Source organism: Archocentrus centrarchus, chromosome 21 (assembly GCF_007364275.1).
Source record: "Archocentrus centrarchus isolate MPI-CPG fArcCen1 chromosome 21, fArcCen1, whole genome shotgun sequence".
Lineage (NCBI taxonomy): Eukaryota > Metazoa > Chordata > Actinopteri > Cichliformes > Cichlidae > Archocentrus > Archocentrus centrarchus.
Window position 1 is genome coordinate 34237042 of NC_044366.1, and position 25072 is coordinate 34262113.

The 25072-nt window shown below is 40.4% G+C and overlaps 1 protein-coding gene across 1 annotated transcript; it reads right to left on the bottom strand.

The window, feature by feature from the left end:
• Positions 1-532: 532 nt before the first annotated feature.
• Positions 533-24867, bottom strand: armc8 (armadillo repeat containing 8). Its single transcript, XM_030758290.1, has 22 exons — positions 24581-24867; positions 23032-23108; positions 22108-22179; positions 17651-17793; positions 17364-17461; positions 16079-16171; positions 15897-15977; positions 15711-15786; positions 15554-15644; positions 15410-15470; positions 15101-15301; positions 13303-13398; positions 13142-13224; positions 12219-12300; positions 11968-12054; positions 11270-11362; positions 10941-11090; positions 8097-8192; positions 5843-5938; positions 5673-5745; positions 4013-4106; positions 533-3924 (listed from the first exon to the last, which is right to left on the bottom strand). Exons 1-22 carry the CDS (start codon positions 24623-24625, stop codon positions 3891-3893), a joined length of 2022 nt encoding a protein of 673 aa, XP_030614150.1. The 5' UTR covers positions 24626-24867; the 3' UTR covers positions 533-3890.
• Positions 24868-25072: the final 205 nt, after the last annotated feature.

A 25072-nucleotide genomic window follows, 5' to 3' on the forward strand; every position in this document is an offset into this window, starting at 1 on the left:
GTTCAAAGGACCAAAGCTGAACCTGAATCATGGATCACATTTCCCCTACATTTAGTTCTGTTATTAATTGCACAGAATTTCCCTGTTAATTACTTTAAATACTGACAGATTTCTTTAGCAAGCACCAATTAAAAAAATAAAATAAAATGCTGCCTCGGCCTTCCTGAGCTCTTTGACAACCTAATTTTTGAGTGTGGTACTTAAACACCTGCCATGTGCTTTATTCTGGAGAGCCACCTTGAGAGCATGGTCCCTTTGTTTCTTTGGCCTAGTTTACATTTCACTTAGCCAGTAAATAAGTGTTTCCTTTTTTTTTTTTCTTTTTTGAGCACAGTCGTCAAAATATAATTATTACCTTGCTAAGCTACCAACTTGCTCCAAGTTTTAAAAATTTCATGGTTCTTCGCTCTAGCAACCATAATTTACCAGGAGACCTGGCTGATGCTGCACTCGTGGCAAAGGTTAAAGTACTATAATGCGTGTTGGAAAAATGCCACAGTCTAGTATTTCTTTTTTAAACATCTTTGCTTTATTAGCTTTTATAACACCCATGAGATTGTCAGCGCCCAAACCAAGAGTTAGGGCTCGGGTTGGGTTTTTCTTTTAGCTACATGCTAAATAGGAAAATTTTCAATTGAATTTTCACATTTTGGTATTACAGTTATTCTGCTCAAAGCTTCAGTACTTCAAACACATTATATGAGCAAAAACCAAAACCAAATAATCAAAAACCCCATCAAGCATTTTTTTTTTTTATCAAAGTGTTCAAAGTTCAAATTAGTGTCTTATGTTTTCTTTGCCCTGGAACGCTACTGCTGCCTACCTGGTGGTCTGACTTATACTACGTACAAAATTACAATATCTAAGTTTGCAGAGGTCAGTTTGGACAGCAGGTTTAAGTGCAAATGAAACAAGTGTTACTGCAGGGTTTGAAAAGTACAACTGAAAACCTTACAAGTTCTATTTCATACAAATTACACTGGCAACTAGTGACAATTTTTATACTCATACAGCACAAATATAAAATTACAAAGGGAACTTTACTAAGAGATTCCACTGTCTGTGTACTTGGCAGCTGTATATACCAAGAATTTGCATTAATAGGTGTAACCTACAATTCAATATGACCTGAAGCCAGAAAAGCAGCACAAAACTGATGGATTGATTTTAAAAAGATCAAATAAAGCTCACGTGAGGTTTTGCTAAAATCTCAACTTGTTCAACTGAGTTGTTGAGCTTTGGAAGGACCAAACATGGCGCTGTGTAAAGGACATTGTTCCAGAGGCCTTGGGTTTTTCTTCAGATGCAACTTTGCAGACCTAAGCTGTGCTGGCAGGTTCTTTTTAGAGAGAACCGGCCTTCTTCTGGGAACCCTTCCAAACAAGCCATACTTGTCTATTTCTATTTAACATGCTAACTGAGGCCTGCACAGTCTGAGATGCAGCTCTTGCAGTTACTCCAAGCATTGTAGTCTGACCCTGGGGTGGATTTGCTGGATGTCCACTCCTGGGAAGACTCTGACATTCTTTTTCCCATGACTGTATGTCTGCTGACAGCTTGTGGTCACATCCACAAACACCTGCATTACTGGGTACAGCAGCAACAAGTCTGCAACACATTCTAAGATTTATTTAAAATTTATGAAGCACACTGGACTCTCCAAGAAGAAATAAGACGCAACACAGGAAGTCCTTCAGATCTGCATATATTTTCAAAGATAACATTCATTCTATCAGAGCTTCAGTAAGGTTTGAAATGTCAGGGAATAATGTTCTAAAAATATCCTGATGGGCAAAGAAATTATATAACAAAGGGGTGAAAAAACAATGTAGCACATGATTCTGCTGCAGTGGATGCACTCGGTGCCTTAGTCTCAAATTATTCTTACTTTATTTCTCACATCTACTCTGTCCTCACTCACCTCTCAAAACACATCACAGGAGAGAAACCCGTGGATGTGGGAATTTCATTTATCCCTTCTGACAAACGCACACAGGGGACTGCAGAAACAGCAGCAGACATCAGGTCTTTTTCAACCGGAGATGTGAGGAATGGATACATTAACCCTCTTTTCCCTGCTGCTGGGTGTACTCCATCCATCCATCCATTCGCTTCCGCACTGGGTGTACTCGTGCCTGTTAATTCATAAGTGCAGGTCTGTGTAAGCACAACATTTTTCAGTGGGATTATAAGGATACTGGACAGGCTTCTGTATGAGCAGCACCACAACAGCGAAGAAACCAAAAAGGAGAAATGCGCATTCCCGATGAACCTCTAAAGACCGAGTATGACAGATAAATCAGAGTGCAGTGGATTCCCCAACTGTGCCAAAAAATCATGGTTCAGAAGGACTGAATGAAAACCAAGAGGGGCAGGAGAAAATAAAAATCCAAAAATATATATTTGTTTATATTTATATATATTTATATATTTACGAGGTATGTATCCACAAAAAAAAAAGGAAAAACAAAAAAAACAAAAACACCCATAAAATTCCAAAATAGGCAGTTTGTGTTTTTCCAAGTATATCCTTACTTGCGATGCCTTAAGGAAACAATATTAATAGTAATTTTAGTCAAAAATTAAAAAAATAAAACTGGGAAAGTTTGCTGTCCGACAGCCGTGCTCTTAAAGTCTGTTCTCTGAAACCAAAAACCTCCAATACAGGAAGTCTGAAGGCTCCAAAATAGCGGTGATGTCAGGCGGCTGAACTCTGAAAACGAAAAAAAAAGCCTAAAAATCTCAAATCACAAAATCCAAGTTCAAGGATTCACTTGAAGAGACGAAAACAAAACAAAAAAAAAAAACAGGTGAAACTCCTCCTAACCGTCGATTTCACAACAACTGCAGTCAGTGTCCACCATGGAGAAGGAGCAAAACTGTTGAGGCTGGGTTGAGGTGTTTGTACTGGAGAAGTGAAGAGAGGTCAGCCACAGGTCCAAAAAAAGGTGTCTTTGTGCAACAAAACAGGCCTCAAGTTTAAAGTGCCCCTATTACGCCTTTCAGGGTTTTCCTGTACCCTTTAATCTGTTCTGCAGCTTGTTTTTCTAGCAGACTCAAAAACCCAAAACAAATGGAGTTACTGTTTCTCACAGAGAACGCTGCTGCTGAAACGCCTCGTTTGTAATCGAGCTTCTCGTTACGTTTCTGATCTATGTCACTGTGTGACATACTTAAATAAATCCCACCTAGCTGCTAGTGTGGTACACCTTCTAGGCCTTAACTAAATCCACGTGCCGCCGCTCTGTACGCCACTATTGTGTTGCTAGAGTTGTTTCTGATAACTCTAAAAATCTCTTTGTTACTACCAAAACACACCACACCTTCTGCAAGTGCAGAAACAAAAGTGTTACTGCAGTCATGACACCTGTGACACACTGTGGAATATTATGTGGATGTCAACATCGCCACAACAGTAGAACAGCCCCTCTGTATTCACTGGTCTAAGGTCACATACTGTATTTAAATACAGTAAAATTCCCAGTAAAACAGCTCTAATGGAAATTCATTCATATACATTAAAGAGAGCAGCTGTGTTGTAATTCATGCAACTGGCACATTTTTCTAATGTGGCCACTGCTAATGCTTTTTCTTAAGCTGGCAGCTTTGAAGGGCCATGGTGGTTGTGTACGTAAACACTGTTGCCTTGTTTCTGTTGCAACAACGGACCAGTTGGAGCCGACTGGGCAGGCAGAGGATGGAAGGAGGTGCTGCAGCAGTGCACAGTATGAAGAAAGAAGAAAAAAAAGGTTTTTAGACATTAAAGTATGTAAACCTATTCTAGAAAAATCAGCATAATAGGGGCACTTTAAATGAAACAAATAACGAAGGAGCCGGGTGTCCTCCAGACATTAGTTAGGCTGGCAGAAGGAGATTGCTGCCCACTGTAGTCATGCTAGATACTGCTGCAATGCTGTCTTCGCCCTGAAAGAGACAGAATCAGTCCACCTGGATAAACGAGCGTCTGACAAGATTGATTTATTTATTTTAATGACTCACTGTTCTGGCTCACCTGTCACTGAGGTTGGGGTCCGAGGATTGTGTCAGTTTGTGCAGGATGTCCACAAAGCCCATCTCCCTCAGCTTGTCCTGACGCTCCTGAGAACCTGGTAACACATGATGAAGCAGAGACTCAACTCACACATCTAAAAATGTCTGCTGACATGTAAAATCCCACTGCAGCTTTGTGTTCATTAATATGAACATGATCAGGTGCTCCAGAAAAGGTCATAAATATTCCAGAAGACATCAACATCTGGATTTCAAACAAATTTCTCAAACTGAACAAGAATAAAACTGAAGTCTTGGTTGCACCAGAAAGGGGCAGATCTTTCCCTTGATGTGGATGGCTGTTCCGTTTCACCGTCTCCAGAGGTCTGCAACCTGGGTGCCATCCTGGACTCCTCCTTCTCATTCTCATCATATATGAGATCCATCTCTAAATCTGCTTTCTACCACCTAAAAACATCTGCAGACTCTGGCCATTACTCTCAAATTCCTCTGCTGAAACCCTCGTTCATCACCTTCATCACCTCCCGCTTGGACAGCGGCAGTAGTGTCCTGTTTAGTCTGCCTGACAAAGCTCTGGACAAGCTGCAGTATGCAATAAGGGAAGCAATTTAATCGGAAGGAATGTATAATGTAAACAATAATTATCTTCAAATAAACCATTCCTCTACAAACGGACAGTTAACTGTTTGACAACTACTCTTTCAAGAATTCTTTTAAAGAAACGGAAGGTTAGAAATTAGCCTATAATTGGCTTTTTAAGTAATGTTTAATTATCACCACCTTAAAAGCCTTATCAAAGATAAATGAATCATATTTAAAACTGAAGCATTAATTAATGGTGAGACCTATTTGAACAGTCGTGTAGGAATGAGGTCTAAAAGACACACTGATGGTTTAGAGGAAGAAATTATTACAGTTAACACAAAAAGCTCGACGGGAGAAACAGTCTAAGTTAACATCAGCTCGTTACTAAAGTTGCTGTACTTAATATGTTTGTGGGAAGGTTGTGAATATTTTTCTCTAATGGTTAACATTTTAATTTGTAAAAAAAATTCATGACATTATTACTAGTTACAGCTAAAGGAATATGTTCCCAACAGAGCTCTGACTCTTTGTCAGCCTGCCTACAGTGCTGAAAGGAAACCTGGGCTTTTTTAATAGAACAACAATCCTTTTCCAGGCCAAACAAAAGTCTTCCAAATTATTTCCTCTCCAGCTTATTAGTTATCTGCTTTAAGGCGCACGTTTGTGAGTTACACCTACCAATTTGTTGCTTCCTTTTTCAGAGGAGCCACACTATGAGGCTGCAACACTATTAACAAGATAATCGACCTCTGTGGGAGTAGAGTGTAGGTACAGTAGCTGCTCTGCATTATGTTGGCGAAGAAAATAACAGCAGATCCTTAAAACTTTGTTACAGCACTTTCAAAAAAGACATCTACTGCAATTATTACCATCACTAATATTACTGTAAGTATTGAATCCACTTTATATCTCTTTTTAAAACAATAAATATCCCCTAAATGCTTTGACATTATAAACTGTAGCTTCAACTTTCTACTTTAATGTAACTTGAGCTTTCTTCATCTTCCTCTTCCTGCTTTATCTGAACCCAGGCCCTCTCTTTATTACTCCATCCAACCATGTGCTGCATTTCTTACCATCCTCCTCATTCCAGATAAGATTTGAGACACAAAAGGTGGCAGCAAGCTGCAGTTTCACATTCGAATGCCCCTGTGGGAACAGAAGAAAAGCAGTTAACATATATCCATCAGAACCTGACCTCAAATAGATCTTTAGGAGCTTAAATAAATAGAACAGTACACAGTACCATGTAGTACTTGATTTTCTGGAGCATGTCGTCATTGGTCATGATGAGGTCCTTGGCTGTGTTGCCGTCAGCAATGTTGGCTAGGATGCACAGTGTCTAACAGACAAAGTGTTACATCAGTGCTTTTTATCTAAACCGTTTGTTCTCTGTGATTAAAAATAAACAAAAACAAAAACAAAACAAAAACAAAACAAAAACAAAAACAAAACATGGTGCTGGGAAGAACAAACCCCACCCCCGGCAGTCGTTTTAGCTGATTTCAACATTGTCTCAACAACATATCTCAATGATTTAACGTTTGTGGATTGAAAACATGTATGCTCCCTTGTTCATACCCATATTTTTCCAAGCTTTAAAAAGCTGAACTAAAATACCTTTCATTTTATGTAAAAGCTTTAGAAGTAGTAGCCACGGTCCACTGGTGTCTGCTTATCCCTCCTGACTAACTGTTCTATAGTTCTGCTTTTTGCTAGTGTTTTTGCCATGGCATGCATATTGATTCAGTACCATAATGAGATGTACCTACAGCCCACAGGTTGCAGGTCCTCCAGTACAGCACATACTGTTGCAAGGAGGTTTGTGGCATCTCCCAGCATAGTCTCAACAATGTGGAGGAGATGCCATGAGATGGACTGTTAGACCAGGAGGGGTGAACAGGGCCGTAGCAGACTGTCAATCCAGCAGATGACCAGTATCTCCGCATGTGCACGTTTCTAACCAAACTGTCAGAAACAGTTTCTGTGCGGTCCTGAAATCCTTCAGTGGGACCTGTACTCACAGACCAGTGCTGTGCAGATCAAGTGGCATTTGCCAGGGTATACTAGAACTAGCAGGTTTACCATTGTCAATAGTTTCTCTTCACAGATGAGGGTAGGCTGACAATGAGCACGTGCAACGGGCAATGAAAGAGTGTGGAAACCTGCATCATCATCCAGCATAACTGGTTTGGCAGTGGGACAGTAATGGTCCGGGGTGGCATATTCATGGAGGTTTTCACAGACCTGTATGTGTTAGCCTATAGTATCCTGGAACTGCCCAGCTTCAGGAGGAACCCCTGGCCCACTGCACCGATGCTGTACTTGCAGTCACAAAGACATCCCTTCATTCTAGATGCTGACAATTCTATTGATCTCTAACTTGATATATATCCAACATCGCCTATTTAATGACTAGAAAAAATATGATAGTGGGAGTGAGCAACATTTCTCAATACAGCCATTTTCATTTTACTGTTGTGACTATAAGAGCAATAATCTAATATATTCGCTATCTGAACTGAACTGCCATCATCACAATTATCAAGCAGGTGTGGATATTAGCATTAGCAAGCCGTGAGCCGATACCCAAGGGGCAGCCACACATTATGGACAAACACCTCTTTTTTGCTCTCATCTGTTCAGATGCAATGTTGCAAGCCTAAGCTGTGCTGCCATTTGAGAGAAAAGCCTTTCTACTGGCAACACTTCCAAACGTGATCAGTCTTTTTGTAACTGTACTTTACTATTTAACATGCTAACTGGGGCCTGTAGAGTCTCAGATACAGCTCTTATTTTGTTTTTTGCTGCTTCTCTCAGAATTGGACGGTCCGATCGTGGTGTGAATTTGCTAGGACGTCCACTTCTGGGACATCCTCCTGTCTTGAATATTTTCCACTTGTGTATTATTATTATTATTATTATTATTATTATTATAATGGCCTTAGATAAAAACTGATGTTGCCAGTGAATCTGGGAAAGGTTCTAAGATCACTGCTGATATCTGTTCTACTTGGCATTGTGTCAACGCACACCTGAATGCTCCAGACCAGAAAACTGACAAAATCTCTGCTGTTACAGAGGTGCTCACACTCACTACTGACCAATTAACCAAGTCCACTTGATTAACACCACCTGGCTGCTACTTTGCAAGTTTTTGATAATTGAAAAAATGACGAACCCTTAAAATTTAAAGAGGGTCTACTTTCTACCACACCTGTATCTAGGATGAGCCTTTTGCTGCAGTTCCACCACAGCAGACCCACCATCACACAGCTAAGCACCACAGAGTTAGAAAGTCAGATTCTCTGAACACCGCTGCTCTCTGTTCTTACTCCTCATGAATTATTCTCCACATGTCTCCTTGACCTTATGACATTTTCCACTGAGGTCAAGGAAACAAATCATATAAGTGAATTTAGAATATTTGCTGCCATGCAGCAGTCAACCAAATTCTATAAGAAAATTATTTGCATGCATGAAACAGCGGGGATACTCACCTGCTCTTTGACCTCTAAACTGTGCTCCGCTTCTAGGATGAGGGTTACTGCCTGCATGATCTGCTTCCCATGGGTGCTCATGATCTGGTCAATGTGCTGACAGAACGAGAGGTAGGAGTGAAGGGGAAGCAGTGGAGAATCAGTATGCATGCTGTGTTTAAGCCTTTTGGAGAATTCATTCAAATTCAGCCTGTATTGGGTCATTTATTCATTCATGTCTAGTGATTAGACAAGAAAGTGGGGCGCATTGAAGGCTGACCCTGAGGTGAATTACCATCTATGACATACGGACCACCTGACAGCAGTACTGAACAGAAGAGCTCACAAACAGCAGCAGCAGCTATTTTCACTGCACACACTAACATTTTGAACATGGATTTTGTCAACACTGAATCTGTCACGGCTCTGACACGTAACCACTATTCTGGAATATCAGTGGGCAGAAAAAATATGTTCATATATATTTTTTATATATAATTGTATATTTGCTCAAACAGCATCAACACCAAGCAGTACTGATCTGTTTTCTTTACTGTGCATATTTTAGGTCTGCCAAAATTAATGTGCAACTTTTTCAATGTTCAAATCATTTCTAAAGTAAAAATGCAAAACACTGTGTGGTTCCAGCTTTCTCTGTTCTAGGATCTGAGGATCTAATTGGTAACGTGACAAAACAAGATATCTGAAAACATCTCCTTGGAATTTGGGAAGCTGTTTTACAAACCAAACTGTTAGCTGCTGAACACTCACTCATTTTTATCCATCCATCTTCTAGTGCTTATCCAAGTTATGCAGAGATGACCAAGCCTCCCTCTCCCCAGCTACTGCTACTGGCTTTTTTGTGTGTGGATACCAATGGAAAACAGCTGAGAGAGACTCTCCAGAGCTGGCTCCTCACATTTGGATAATAACTAAAACGTCTCACTTAGGAAGCATCGTGGTTAGATGCCAAGACTACCTCAGCTGGCTCATTTTGAGCCCTTGGCCTGAGCTAGGGTTGTGCGGATGGACGACTATGTCAGGGATCAACAATGGCCAAAGTGATCAGTAATGATATATTAAACTACTGTAACTCATAATCAGTTTAATGTGCCTCACTAGTTTCATGTCGCAGCTCAACATATGACTGAAACTTGCACCACAGACGGGTCTGAGCACGCGCTGGAGTGCAAACAGGTTCAAGTTCAGATTTCTGCATCCTTTGAAACCGTGTGTGAAACAGCAGCAATCATTAATCATGAGAGAAAACAGAAAAACATCTGACTGCTGGTTTGATTTTAATTAGCGCTTAATGTGACTGTTTTCAGACAAGCTCAATTATCTCAGAGAGACAGATAGAAATAGAATAGATGAGTTAGTAGAAATATAGACCTAAGGCAAAAAAGTAAAGAGTCAGCAAGTGTTATGACTTAATATTGTTTTAGCCATTTTCTGATAACCATCCACTTGGCTAAATTGTTTTTCATCATATGTAAGCATCTCTTCATGTTGGAAGTGGGAAACTCCCAGCACGGGGTGGCTGTAGCTCAGTAGGTAGAGCAGGTCACCTACTGATCGGAAGGTCAGCGGTTCGAATCCTGGCTACTCCGGGCTACATGCCAATGTATCCTTGGGCAAGATACTTAACCCCAAGTTGCTCTCCGACCGTTCTGTCGGAGTATGAATGCGTGTGAATGTTAGGTAATTTAAAGCACTTAGCTTCGTAAAAATGGAAGTGCTTGTATGAATGGGAGTGCATGGGTGAATGCAAACAGGTTGTATAAGCGCTTTGAGTGCTCATACTGAGTAGAAAAGCGCTATATAAGAACTAGTCCATTTACCATTTACCATGTGTGTTTCACCAGCACACTATTGAGTTTCTTCTGTTTGAGCCACACATTTTGCATTAATGAGGGTGGAGAGCCCTACCTCTGCCAACCTGCCCCGGCTCTGAGCCCCTCGTGAATGACTGAGTTTATCCTCTCTCTGAGGAAGAACTGATTTCCATTTATATCTGTGAACGTATTCTTTGTCACTAACCTGAGCTTGTGGCCACAGGTGAGGGCGGGAACACAGAACAACAAGTTTGCTTTCATACTCAGCTCTCTGCTCACCACAACAGACGAGTGCAGTGTCTGTATCAGTGCAGTCTGCCTGTCAATCTCTTGCTCCACACTTTCTCTACTCATTTTGGCAACTGGGGATTGGACTGCCAAGGCCACCTCCAACTGACTCACAAAGCACTGAACCCCACAGCAATGCCCATGTACTAACAAGCCGTCCCAGTAGGCCTGGCTCCAAAGTGAGGGACCCATGCTGGGTGAGTTGACCCTTGTTGTCCTCATTATAACAGCCATGAGGATTATACTCAAGGTGCCCCTCCCTAGGACCAAACTGCCTTGGCAGAACCTACAAGGGGGATATTTCCTCGGACTACATAACTCCTCAGGCACGCAAACATTTCCAAAGATTCATGGATTCTTTCATACTTAAATTTTGGAAGCACTTAGTAGCCTGTTGGCCTTATAGTAAAGTGTGCAGTACACCAAATCATAAAGAACAACCTCCTACAGAAAAGGAAAGACACTGCCATTTATCTGTCCGTGCACTCTTATTACAAAGAAACTAATCATCATGGAATTTATATCTTTAAATGTGAAGCTTTGTGCTTTTGAAAATAAATAGTCTGTCATTGGACTCAGAATGAGCTGATTTCCATCTGATTTAATTTGGGAAAATGAGTGTTAAGCAGTTAATCAAGAAAATAATCTGCAGGTCATTCAACAATGAAAAAAAAGAAAAAAAAAAAAAGCATTGATTACAGCCCTATTTATGTCTGTTCACGTGTGTGTTTATGTCTCTCACTGGACGTGTTGACAGCAGATTGCGCAGCAGACCGAGTGTCTTCATGAGCACGTTGGTGTCGGGGTCTGAGAGCAGGCGGAACATCTGTTCTGTACCCAAACACCGAACAATCTCCACCTTCACCTTCTGATCAGCTTGGAACGCCATATTCTGAACACACAAAGTTTTAGTTATTAGTTATACAACTTATTTCAAGTAGTAAATCATCATGACAAACACAACTTTATAGATCACTTTCAACATGACTCAGTCAGTGTTTGACAACAGAAGAAAAAAAATTAGAATCTATAAGTTGGAAGTAAATAAATAATAATAAAAAAAACCCTTACCATCAGAGCCCAGATCCCATTGACCCTCAGTGCAGGACTGTCACTCTGGGTTAAACTGCATAGTAATTCAATCACCCCTGACTCCAGGATGGGCTGCAGACACACACAGACAACTGGACTCAACATTAATGTGATAAAGGAAAAAAAAAAAAAAAAAAATCTGAATATATATCAGTCTGAGTACCCAGAACTTTTTCCGCTCAGAAACCGTCTGCAAGGCACTAAAAGCTGTTGGCTGTTGGCTGGTTAAAAGCAGCTTCTTCCTGTCGGGTTGAGGTGTTAGTGGGTTTAACGCTTTAGAATGCAAACAATCACTAAACATTTGATTTCTCTGCTTCACTGTTTGTTTGCCGCTCCCTCTCTCCATTCCCTGTTTAGCTTGCTTGACCACAGCCACCCACTGTTTCTCATGCCGAAATCTCTCTGGACTTAAGTCTGGCTGCCTTCTCAGAGTAGGGGGTACGCCTAATGCTCTCTCTTAGCTGTAGGGAAATGTGGCTTTTGATGTGCTACTTGCCCAGCTGTGTTCAACACCATGTGTCTAACTGTTTGATGCTGAGGAGGTGGGTTTTTAAAGCTTTCCGCTGTGGCTGAAAATGAGGCTGTGAGCAGTGAGATCGTACCAAACGACAACAGCTGTCAACCAAACAACGAGCTGGAAATATCACCAAAGCCCCAGGTTGTGTCTGTGAATGTACCTCTTTGCTAGGTGAGAACTCCAGCAGTAAATTGCATAGTGTAGAGGAAGCCATAACCAAGACTTCGTCTGGGGCGTTCTGCAAGAGCTGCGAACAACAGAACACGTCGCCTCAGTTAATATTCATTTATTTCTTTTCACAGTCACAGATGCACTCCAAGTTAAGTGTCAGGTAGAGAAACTCAGTGCTCCCCTAAATAAAAGTTGTGAAAATGGGCTGTAGACAAAACTTCAAAGCAAAACTGCAGTGACCTTCATGAGGGGTTTCCATACTGCGTGGTCATGGAAGCTGGTTCTCAGCTGCTGCACCGACCGAGAAAGGCTGTGAAGACACCTGGGACAAAACGAAAATATGAGCAAACACAGAACAGTTTAATCTTGTGATATTTTGAAGATGTTCAGTGAAGTAAAGCTTTGGTTTAATGTACCAGAACAGCACCGGAGCCTGAATTAAACTGGCTGTGGTTTTACTCATTGACAGCTAAATCCCACTATGGTCAAAATCAGGCCTCCAGAATGCAGCAGCAAGGTGTTATAAAGGTTAACTGTGTACAGAGAAATGGGTCATTTTAAAAAAAATTATATGAATTATGAAGTAATATAACCTTTTGTCTAACAACTGTATGAGATCTGATGCATTTACAGTGGAAACATTACAGCAAGTGAACCAATTACACTCATTCCCAACTCCCCATTTTAATTCTTCAACTCCCTTCACATTAAGGCCACCCTCCCTTAGGTTAATAAAGCCTTACATTTTAGTATTTCCACAGAGACGCAGAAAAAGGCTGTGGCTCTGACAAAATGCTGTAAACCCTCGAATATCAATCTTAATTGGAAATGGCAAATTTCTCTGATGCATCCGTAACAGTTTGGACATGAATCCGATCCAGAGCATGAGCAAAGCAACAAAGATTGTAGCAGGAAATCTGTTACATTTTGCTCATTATCTGCTTATTGGTTATTAGGACACAGTCTTTCAATCAGATCTATGGGACTTCCTGTTAAAAGATCTACATAAAAGCATTAAAAAAAAAGCTAAAGCTGAAAACTTTAGATGAAAGAAAATAAGGACAAAAGCACAATAGGTCCACTTTAAAATGTAAATTATACAAGTTCAAGTTTAGTGTGAAGTAAGTAAGATCTGGGAAAGAAAGTCTCACTTTGCACCGTACCTGACAGCCGCTAAACGGACTTTAATGCTGGATTCTGATAGGCCGCTGACTATCCTGTCCATCATGTTCTCCGTCTCAGTTATCTGAAAACCAACAGGAGGAGCTGGATTAGATTATATTTGGATGTTAACATATGAACACAGAGATGAACCGGAGGGCACCTTTTTGCGGATGTCTTCATCGTTGGAGCCCAGCGAGGCGTACAGTTTGAAGGCTGCTTGTCTCAGCTCATGTGCGTGTTTCAGGTCATGGTCCAGCTGCAAGAGACAGCAAAGTGGCAAAACTTTTTTTTTAATATTAAAATAAAAATTTTTAAAAAAGCACAAAGGTTCCCCTTTCACTTCTTATTAACAGAGTTTGATATATAAATATTGTTCATCAGCATTACATATTTGTTCCTGGGAAACAAAAGCACCAAAAGACTGCAATCTGAGAATTACAGGGTCAAAGCAGAGCAACAGAATAAAACGAGAACATTTTAAATTAGAAATAACCCTCAATTTGCACTAACAAGAAAGGAAATACTAATTTCAGCCACACTGACAACATGGCTTTAAGATGTCCTGAAAAACATCTACAACTATGAGAGCGATTGGCTATTTTTATTCATACATCCTCAGTTCACAGACAATGGGCTCTTACAAATGTTATAATCTCCTGCCTGGATTTCTCTAGCATCACATTCAGGTTGAGATTTGTGATACTGAGCAACTCTGCAATTAAATTAATTAGCTAAATTAAAAAACAAAAACAAAAAAAACTCTAAGGACACCCTCCAAAAAGTACAACTGCTTGGCCAAAGGAAGGAAGGCCCTCCTACAATATTCAGGTGAGTATTTTGTCAACACTGTTATTAAGAACATGTCAGATTAAACTATCAGCACTTGCTGATCTACTGACTTTCAATGCTCAGGTCATATTTTCAGTGAATCCATTTCTTTGGTTTTTGACATTTCTTTCCAAGCTATAAGCGTTAGCTAAATTTCATGTAGTATCATTGTTGGTTATAAAACATTTGCAATTAAATTATTTCATAACTACATCATCTGACAGAAATCACCACACTTCTACTGCATGGCACTGAACAGGAGTGGCCCTCCAATCTCACTGTACATTCTGTATAATGACAATAAAGGCATTCTGTTCTATTCTATAAGTTAAAGACCACAGTTGTGCTGTGATTTACACAAATCGACTCTAAGGACACCCCCAACGACTTTAAAAAACAAGAACTGGCTGCATAAGTATGAATGTATTGTGGATTTTCTCAAATCCACACAGCCAAAATTTTGCATACAGACTTTAAATATATACATACTTTCACTTAATTCTTTTAATAGGTGGTGCTGAAGGTAGTTTAATTTAAAAAAATGAATCAAGAAAATTAATTAAAAATTGTGGAAGAAAAAGGCAGCACCAGAGCTAATACACAGAGTGTAAATCGTCCCTGCACTCACTGAATAGAGTGAGTAAGCTTTATGAACTGGCTTGTGAGAAAAGCTTCGTGTTTGAAGAAAACAGTGTTGTTCTAAGTCCTTCACAGCACTGGTTTGCCCTCTTGTGGGAACAATGATATTTAAATGAAAACATGAGTGTGTGAGTGTGTGTGTTTTGTTTGACAACATTGCATCGGGGCAGTGGGAGACCTTAGACCAGCACAGCACTGTGACTAAAAGCAGCTAGGTTCATCAGTACGTGCTTATTGAAGGGAAAAGTGGGTGTAAAGTTGCCACAGTGGCGACGATGGCATGAACCGAAGTGTGAAGATTGATGCTTTCAGGCACACAGGCTGAGATGGAATACATTTTCTGAGATACATTTCCACTTTTCAAAAGACAAATATTCAAATCTCACAAGTGAAAAGAGGACACCTATAAACACAAACAGCAGAATGGTTGAATAAAGGTAACAGCTGTCCTTTTGCATCTTGTCAAAATAAATCCAAAGCCCACTACTCACTCTCTTGATGTCAGTAATGGCAGACACAGAGCTGGGATATTTGAAGTAGTCGGCCAGCATGGCCACGAGGTGATCAGTGGTGCTCGCAATCCTCTGCAGCTCCACGTCGGGCTCCATGAGATAGGCCAGCGTCTCTGCACCATCCACCCTTTCCTCGAGCAAATGCTCTTTACTGCACATCCGCACGAGGCACGGAAGAGTCTGGACGAGCAACAGGAAGTCATGTTTATGGGGGGAGAAGTACAACTGGTATAATATCACAAGAGAAATGATGAAGGGAGGTGCAAGAACACCTGGGAAAAGCCTGACCTTTAGTACTATGCAGCTATCGTCTGTCCTAATGGCACCCGCTCGACACATATAGGTTAGACTGGAACAGGAGAAAAGGTCACATGTAAAGAAAAGATTCAGAGGATACAGAGCCAACTCAGTAATGAATATTAAGTCACTCACCATTTGGCTGCTGTTAGCTGCATTTCAATGGGTTGATCCCTTTGCATCATTTTGACAAATACCTGAGTGAGTTGCTCACCATCCACCAGCACTGATAACAAAAAACTACATGAGAAGAGAAGAAAAGAAAAGACAAGAGAAAAGAAAAGCACCTCACCATTCACCAGTGTCATGGAGACCTGAGTGTTCTCATACGCCAGGACTGAGAAACACTTTAACGCCTGCATCCGGACCTGGAGAGGCGATGAGATCAGAAAGAGAGGATGATATATGGAGGTTACAAATTACTGTGTATCAAAGGCCGTATCATCCAACTGAGTAAACATGCACACTCCCGTTATACCTTATAAGAAGGTGAAATAAGCAGAGGGGCGATGTTCTGGATGGCGCCATGATTGAAAAGAATCGTCTGGTGCTCTGGGGTCTGAACACAACAAATCTCAAATCAGCAATCAATCTTGGTCAGAACAGCGACAGTGTGGTGGACCCCAGCGTGTTTATGGGTGATCAAATACCAACAAATACCTTACAACAGTGGGAGAAGATCTGGGTGATGTACTCCTGGGTTCTCAGAGAGTTGCTCAGTAGAGACATTAAATGAGGAATCACAGTGGGGTCCTTAAAACGAAAATGTACACAGTATTGTTTCAAAATGAGAAAGGCTAAAGTTAATAATGTTCATTAGATGTTTAATCTCCCTCTGTGGTGAAAGCAAACCCACGATAGCTGCGTGACCCAGCGCAGTGCTGCTGCACTTTGTAGAAAATGAACAGTTAGCTACATCAGAGTAAACAGACTTAGAACCAGAGTGATGAGTAACCACCATCTGCACAGGCGTGTGGACACCACCCTGCAAGGAAGAAGGGCTGCTGCTGCTAGCACTGCTAACATTAGCCACACTAATGTCACAGCGTGTGTGTCATCTTCTCAGCATAAAGTGGTACAATTTCATTTCAATCTAACCATTTAGCATATGTTGTCTTACTTTTAGTCAACTAGTCTGAGGTTTTTCTCTCATTTTAAATGACTAGTGAATTAGTCACCAGGAACATGCTTAGCTAAAACTGGCCTTGTGCTCGCTGTTACAGATGATGGTATTTGAAGCATATAAATAACCTATTTTGTTATTTCTTTTAAAGACTGACCTGCTGATTATGATTTTTAGCCAACTATAACAGAACATGGATCCTTTTTTTTAAAAACCTTTTTTTTTTTTTTTTAAATGGAATTTTTATAAATGTTCATCATTTAACAAAAAAGAAAAAGATTTAAAAACTTTTACTTTTTCTTTGCTCTATAGTTACACCCCACTACACTAGTGTTACTATGTTGTGCCCATTTTCTTTGTATAAACAAACTACGCCGATGGTGGAAGAACAGTTACTTCAGTTACTGCAAAGACTTCTAAACAGACACACGGTTCATATGCTTACCAGCAGAGCTGCTAAAACAAACAAAAAAAATGGCTGCATTGGTATATTTCTGGTTACAGTAAGACAGATACAATCCCTCCCATTACATATTCCATTTGATTTCAGAGAAGAATCAATTTGCTGCATTTATACCACTTTAGGTGTTTACACAGCGTACTGGTACCAAGTGGAACAAGTCTGCACTGCCATCAGGTTTAATTAACACTTCTAGAGCAGTTTCACACAGAATTGGATACAACTGAGACCCAGATCAGATCACATTTCTACCACCAATACATCTTATCAGTGCCAAATATGTGAGACTGGTACTCTGCACTTAAGTCATGACCAAACTTGCTAACCAATGAAGTATAGAGAATGTATTCAAGGCAACCTACAGTATAGAGCAGCTGCACAGGGGTGACTGGACTGATGAAGACTGTTCTGAGACATCGAAGACAAGCTTCAATGAAAATCAGGTCCGGAGATAAGAGACCTGCAAGCACAAAGATCAGGTGTTGGTAAACTATGTGTATTCTCACTTCATCAAAGATGCTACCCCCCTACAGTATTTCCATACATTGTTTGTGTGTGTGTGTGTGTGTGTGTGTGTGTGTGTGTGTGTGTGTGTGTGTGTGTGTGTGTGTGTGTGTGTGTGTGTGTGTGTGTGTATGTCTGTCCCAACCTTGAAGAAGGGCAGGGATGATGTGACAGTCCACCAGGGACTTGATGTTGTTCTCTGTGCCCATGGCGAGGCTGCCCAGCACCACAGCGCACTCTGTCCTCAGCTCCATGCTGGACGAGATCTGCTGCAGCAGGTATAATAACCTGGAGCCAATGGAGGGGGGGAAAAGCACAATCAGGGTTTCTGCAGGTTTTAACAAGGCAAGACTTTATTCAACAATATTATAACCATTTCTAGAATTATGAATGCAATTCAGTGATCCCCCTAGGTGTATTTATTTGTGTGAGTATATATTATATAGAGAGAGACACTATAACAGAGACAGGGCAATCAAAGAACTCTTAACTGAAATCTAAGGCAGAACTCTGCAACAGCAAACACAGTGATAGAGTCAGAGTTCAACCTGTAGGTTTAAATTTGAAAAGAGGAAAAAAAAAAAAAAAAAAAACATTTTCAGGGGCAATGGGAGTTTGCCCCTGAAAAAAGATTTAAGCAGTTTTTAAAATCTGTATTTTAAAATCAGTATTGAACAGTAACAAAATACAACAAAAAAGATGCTAAGTAGTGCAACATGCTTCTAGGAGGACTTATGATCTACTCTGCCCCAACAGGCCAAAGTCTGGTGACGGCAGATTGTTATTATTTCCGGTGTCTTTAAGCCCCAGTCACTTAGGCCTCGAGAGCAGTGAGGCCAAAAACTTAAAATTTTACATTTTTTCTTTTTTGGGAAGAAGAAAGAAATCCTGAGGAAACCCTGCATAACCTGTGAAGCACAACAGAATTTACTACTAAGTTATATTTATATTGCACAGGTTTAACAGTTGTGTTGAATTTTCATTTTATCATTAACTACAACTACTTTTTTTGGGGGTGGGGGGGCCTTGTCCCTAAAATGACCTTTTCAAGTATGCATCTATTCTGTAACTATGACTAAAAGGCAGAATGAAAACTGGGTTCAGGGAATGACTGGGGTAATGTACTGTGATGTGTTCTGTGCTTGGCATTGGGGTTGGAAGACCACTGGATTTCAAAAGCAGCATGTGTAATATGGTCCAACTTATTTTGTCGGCGAACCACAAACAGGAGGATAAGCATGTTGTTTTCCAATAGCTACATGTAAATGCTTAAGAATAAATTTTTCAAAGATCAAAAGCATGAAGTGGAAGCAGGACAGAGTGAATTGATCAATGTATTGATTTGTTCTGCCTTACAGAAACCTGGTTACAGCAGGATGAATATGTTAGTTTAAATGAATCAACACCCCCGAGTCACAGTAACTGTCAGAATGCTCGAAGCACAGGTCGAGGAGGAGGATTAGCTGCAATCTTCAATTCCAGCTTATTAATTAATCAAAGACCCAGACAAAGTTTTCATTCTTTTGAAAGCCTGACTCTTAGTCTTGTCCATCCTAATTGGGAAAATCAAAAACCTGTTTTATTTGTTATTATCTATCGTCCACCTGGTCCTTACTCAGAGTTTCTGTCTGATTTCTCAGACTTTTTATCTGATTTAGTGCTCAGTTCAAATAAAATAATTATAGTGGGTGATTTTAACATCCATGTAGATGCTGAGAATGACAGCCTCAACACTGCATTTAATCTATTGTTAGATTCAATTGGCTTCTCTCAAAATGTAAAGGAGCCCACCCACCACTTTAATCATACTCTGGATCTTGTCCTAACATATGGCATAGAAACTGAAGACTTAACAGTATTCCCTGAAAGCCCCCTCCTGTCTGATCATTTCTTAGTAACATTTACATTTACTTTAATGGATTACACAGCAGTGGGGAATAAGTTTTATTACAGTAGAAGTCTTTCTGAAAGTCCTGTAACTAAGTTTAAGGATCTAATTCCTTCATTGTTATGCTCTTCAGTGCCATGTGCCAACACAGTGCAGAGCAGCTACCTAAACTCTGCTCCCAGTGAGGTCGATTATCTCGTCAATAGTTTTACATCCTCACTGCGTATAACTTTGGATACTGTGGCTCCTCTGAAAAGGAAAGCTTCAAATCAGAAGTGCCTGACTCCGTGGTATAATTCACAAACGCACAGCTTAAAGCAGATAACCTGTAAGCTGGAGAGGGAATGGCGTCTCACTAAATTAGAAGATGCTCATTTAGCCTGGAAAAAGAGTTTGTTGCTCTATAAAAAAGCCCTCCGTAAAGCTAGGACATCTTACTATTCATCATTAATTGAAGAAAATAAGAACAACCCCAGGTTTCTTTTCAGCACTGTAGCCAGGCTGACAAAGAGTCAGAGCTCTGTAGAGCCGAGTATTCCTTTCACATTAACTAGTAGTGACTTCATGGATTTCTTTACAAATAAAATTTTAGACATTAGAGAAAAAATTATTCATAACCATCTCAAAGATTATTCTTCATGTTCGGCTGCTTTCAGCACTGCTGGTATTTGTTTTGACTCTTTTGCTCCAGTTGATCTTTCAGAGTTAACTTCAATAGTTACTTCCTCCAAACCAGCAACATGTTTATTAGATCCCATTCCTACTAGACTGTTCAAAGAAGTCTTTCCAATTATTGATGCTTCAATCTTAAAAATGATCAATCAGTCTTTATTAGTTGGCTATGTACCACAGACCTTCAAGGTGGCTGTAATTAAACCTCTGCTTAAAAAGCCATCACTTGACCCAGCTGTCTTAGCTAATTATAGGCCAATCTCCAACCTTCCTTTTCTCTCAAAGATCCTTGAAAGAGTAGTTGTAAAACAGCTAACTGATCATCTGCAGAGGAACGGTTTATTTGAAGAGTTTCAGTCAGGTTTCAGAATTCATCACAGTACAGAAACAGCATTAGTGAAGGTTACAAATGATCTTCTTAGAGCCTCTGACAGTGGACTCATCTCTGTGCTTGTCCTGTTGGACCTCAGTGCAGCTTTTGATACTGTTGACCACAACATTTTATTACAGAGATTAGAGCTTGCTATAGGTATTAAAGGTACTGCACTGCAGTGGTTTGAATCATATTTATCTCATAGACTCCAATTTGTTCATATAAATGGGGAGTCTTCTTCACACACTAAGGTTAATTATGGAGTTCCTCAGGGTTCTGTGCTAGGACCAATTCTATTTACATTATACATGCTTCCCTTAGGCAGTATTATTAGAAAGCACTGCATCAATTTTCATTGTTATGCAGATGATACTCAGCTTTACCTATCAATGAAGCCAGATGACACACATCAATTAATTAAACTGCAGGAATGTCTTAAAGACATTAAGACCTGGATGACCTCTAATTTCCTGCTTCTAAATTCAGATAAAATTGAAATTCTTGTTCTCGGCCCCACAAATCTTAGAAACATGGTGTCTAACCAGATACTTACTCTGGATGGCATTACTTTGGCCTCCAGTAACACTGTGAGAAATCTTGGAGTCATTTTTGACCAGGATATGTCCTTCAATGCACATATTAAACAAATATGTAGGACCGCTTTTTTGCATTTGCACAATATTTCTAAAATTAGAAACATCCTTTCTCAGAGTGATGCTGAAAAGCTCATTCATGCATTTATTACTTCTAGGCTGGACTATTGTAATTCATTATTATCAGGCTGTCCTAAAAGCTCCCTGAAAAGCCTTCAGCTGATCCAAAATGCTGCAGCTAGAGTCCTGACAGGGACTAGAAAGAGAGAGCAGATTTCTCCCATATTGGCTTCTCTTCATTGACTCCCTGTTAAATCTAGAATAGAATTTAAAATTCTTCTCCTCACATACAAGGTCTTGAATAATCAGGCACCATCTTATCTCAAAGACCTCATAGTACCATATCACCCCAACAGAGCACTTTGCTCTCAGACTGCTGGCTTACTTGTGGTTCCTAGGATACTTAAGAGTAGAATGGGAGGCAGAGCCTTCAGCTTTCAGGCGCCTCTTCTGTGGAACCAGCTTCCAGCTTGGATTCGGGAGACAGACACCCTCTCTATTTTTAAGATTAGGCTTAAAACGTTCCTTTTTGATCAATCCTATAGTTAGGGCTGGATCAGGTGACGCTGAACCATCCCTTATTTATGCTGCTATAGGCCTAGTCTGCTGGGGGGTTCACATAATGCACTGTTTCTTTTCATTCACCTTATTTACTTTGTTTATACTCCACTCTGCATTTAATCATTAATTGATATTAATCTCTGGCTCTCTTCCACAGCATGTCTTTTCTCTCCCCTCAGCCCAACCAGTCGTGGCAGATGGCTGCCCCTCCCTGAGCCTGGTTCTGCTGGAGGTTTCTTCCTGTTTAAAGGGAGTTTTTCCTTCCCACTGTCGCTAAGTGCTGCTCACAGGGGGTTGTTTTGACTGTTGGATTTTCTCTGTATTATTGTAGGGTCTTTACCCACAATACAAAGCGCCTTGAGACGACTGTTTGTTGTGATTTGGCGCTATATAAATAAAACTGAATTGAATTGAATTGAGATGGAGTGGGAATGGAAAGGCGTGGGGAGTCATACCTCGGCACGGCTCCGAGGACAATCAGATTGGCCTTCTGCTTGTTGTTTCCTATGACTGCATTCTTCATGTCACTGTGAAGGAATACAAATACACCCAAACGAAACATGTTAATATATTTGAAGCAACTGTGACAAAAGCAACAGCATGATGTACGATGAAGTAGCCCCAGATGATATACGATATCAAACCACAGCTGAGTGAAGCAAGTGGAAAAGTACACAGATCAAGAAGGCAGTTAAGTCAGTCAGGTGCTCGGTTAATGAAGCGGTACAAGCCGTAACCAGAGCTCGCCTCCCCGGAAGTTAAAAATAACTAAATAGTCCGAATCCAAGTCACAGCAGTCCAGGAGTGAGACGTGAAGTCACACTGAACAGCTAAGCCTGTGCATGTAAGCACACACTGCTTCAGGAACACTGCCATCAGTAATGTTTATAGTTTATGACATTCAAAACAAGCACATCTGTTGGTAAATTACATCAACCTGTGGGATTCTTAGCAACAGCAGCTGAATTTAACGTAACAGTGTGGACTTTTTCGAACAAACAACTTCATTAATGTTTGTCAAACAAAACAAAACAACAAATCTGGGAAATCCCAAGGAAGTGCACTGGCTGAATGAAGTCTGCACTCTTGAGGTAAACAGAATTTGATAGCTGTCATCTACTGCAAAACAAATTACTTCAAACATCAAAGACTGTGGAAAAATATATGTAACCTCTCTTTTAATGCAGAGTTTGAAGCATAAAATACATTTGTGTGCATCAAATGGAAAAAAAAACAACAAAAAACAGTAAGATGCAGAGACTTCTTGCCTTAACTATATGAGGCACAATAATACTTGCGTAGTTATTCTGAGCAGGAAAAACCCTGATATGCATATATGTGTGTCATATGTAATCGCTGCTTACTAGACCTGGACTTACATGACTCCCTGAAGCACTTTCTGTGGGTCGGGGTCAAACAGTCTGTCAACATAATGGCGACTGGTGGCAGTGACTTCCTACATGAGGACAAAAACAAAACAAACAAAAAAACAACACGTTACCTTTAGAAATCACTGACTTCACACTTTGCCTACGATGCTAAAAGCTATCCCGAGACTTAGTGTAGTGTTTTTCCTACACCATTAAACACTGTGCTCCACACATAACACAAGATCATACAGTGTACATATTTCAGCACAGGACAAATATTAACTCTTAAACAAACAATAATTAATACTCAATAAAAATGCAGTTTTAAATTGGAGATTTACAATAGCCTTTTTTTTTTTCTTTTTAAACTTGCAGACAGTGATGCACAGAGAAACATACATCAGCCTCCATGGCAGGACCCTTTAGAAGCTGGGTTAACTGCACCCAATGGCTGCATGTGATACCAGAAAACTAGGTTTATATCACTGGCAGCTTTGACCAGAACCTTCCAGAGAAGTCAGTGTCTGCCAGCTGCCAACGTAGTCACACTTCTGATGCCAACACGCAGCTCACAAGGTGTTCAACACGTTCTATACCTGTGTACCTCTGTACACATTTATTCACAAACCCACTATGACCCACAGTAATTCCATAACTAATGTGGGTATTCTGTATAAATGCACAATAACGGGTCAACTCATGTTCAAAAAGGTGAAGATGAGACGCTAAAATATCAGCTAACATAATATCTAATACCACACAGCCTCCTTTACGCATGTATCTAACAGGGGTGGGGGGCGTTTCACTATTGCTCCTTGTGCTCTTTTTGCGTTATCTTAGCCACTTTACACCAGGCAGTCAGTGTCACTTTCTAGAATAAATCCCAACACCACACTGAATACCAGACCTTTGACTACCTACACAACTAAATTTAAAAACTCATCAACACTACAGAAACCAGTGAGTTAGCCAAGTTTGCTTCGCTAGCTTAACCGTATGCTACAGCTGCTAATGTTACTTGCGATCACCTATCCTTAGCTAGCTTAACAATGTTAAGTTTGCTGTTGCAATTAGGATGCTGCATAACTTAAAAGCAAATAATACTGAGTGGCTGGAATAAAAATCTCATCCCTATAACTCATTATCCGATGTGGGTGATGCATTCTGTAAACGTGTTTAGACTACTCAAAAACTGGTGACAGCTCTGGCACGCTTAGCAATTAGCTGCTAACTCATTCCGAGTAACACTGACAGCTAGTTTGTTCGCTTCATTTTGTTTTACGATACAACGATAGGGTGAGCGGACACAACTCGCATGTATTCCCTTTATTGTGTTCAGAATGTTCCCGCCCGCCCGGGCCAAACCAGAATAAAAATCGTTCTCAACAACAGCTACACAGGCTGATGTTGCAAAGCCTTTAACTTAGCTTTATGGCTAACAGAAAAAACCTTTATGCGTGACAGCTTCTAGCTGACCAAACAATATCAACTACTCACGGTTGGCTTTGGCATTCTGTAACATGACATTCCTAGATGAAATTATGAGAGTGGCACTCACAGACAACACACTGATGCGGAGTGGGGCCTCCAATAAGCACGCCATCTCTCTTCCTCCGACAGAGCGCCCCAATCGGCGCAGCAGTCTGGAGACACTCCGCCCCCCAGATCAGCTTTGAGCGGCCTTTAAAAAGTAACTGTAGCCTAAGTACGCAGCTCTTTGCTACTGTTATTATAAAAACAGGTCTCTATATTCTCCCGTGGGCTCAGCTGTAACCTCTAGTAGCAGATATGCAACAAAAATCAACAACGCTAACTTAGCGAGCTCTCTGACAGACCGTGGACTTGTCAATAGCGTAAATATTGTTTATAAACGTGACGTAGTTGCTGTCTGCTTGAATTAGATTCGACGCAGTATTTTGATACAAGCGAACCGTGCATTAGATTAAGAAATAAATATAAAAATACAAAGTGTAAAATGCAATGTATTTTTTAATACTGCTCAAGAATAAATATAGAAATATAATTCTACACATTTATAATCGAATCTACT

Coding starts and splice junctions, on each gene's coding strand:
- armc8 (XM_030758290.1), bottom strand. CDS start 24,625: ATGGCGTGCTTATTGGAGGCCCCACTCCGCATCAGTGTGTTGTCT. Junction 17,462..17,650: donor CATCCCTGCCCTTCTTCAAG/GTTGGGACAGAC, acceptor TTGTGCTTGCAG/GTCTCTTATCTCCGGACCTG. Junction 5,746..5,842: donor AGAAAATCAAGTACTACATG/GTACTGTGTACT, acceptor CTGTTCCCACAG/GGGCATTCGAATGTGAAACT.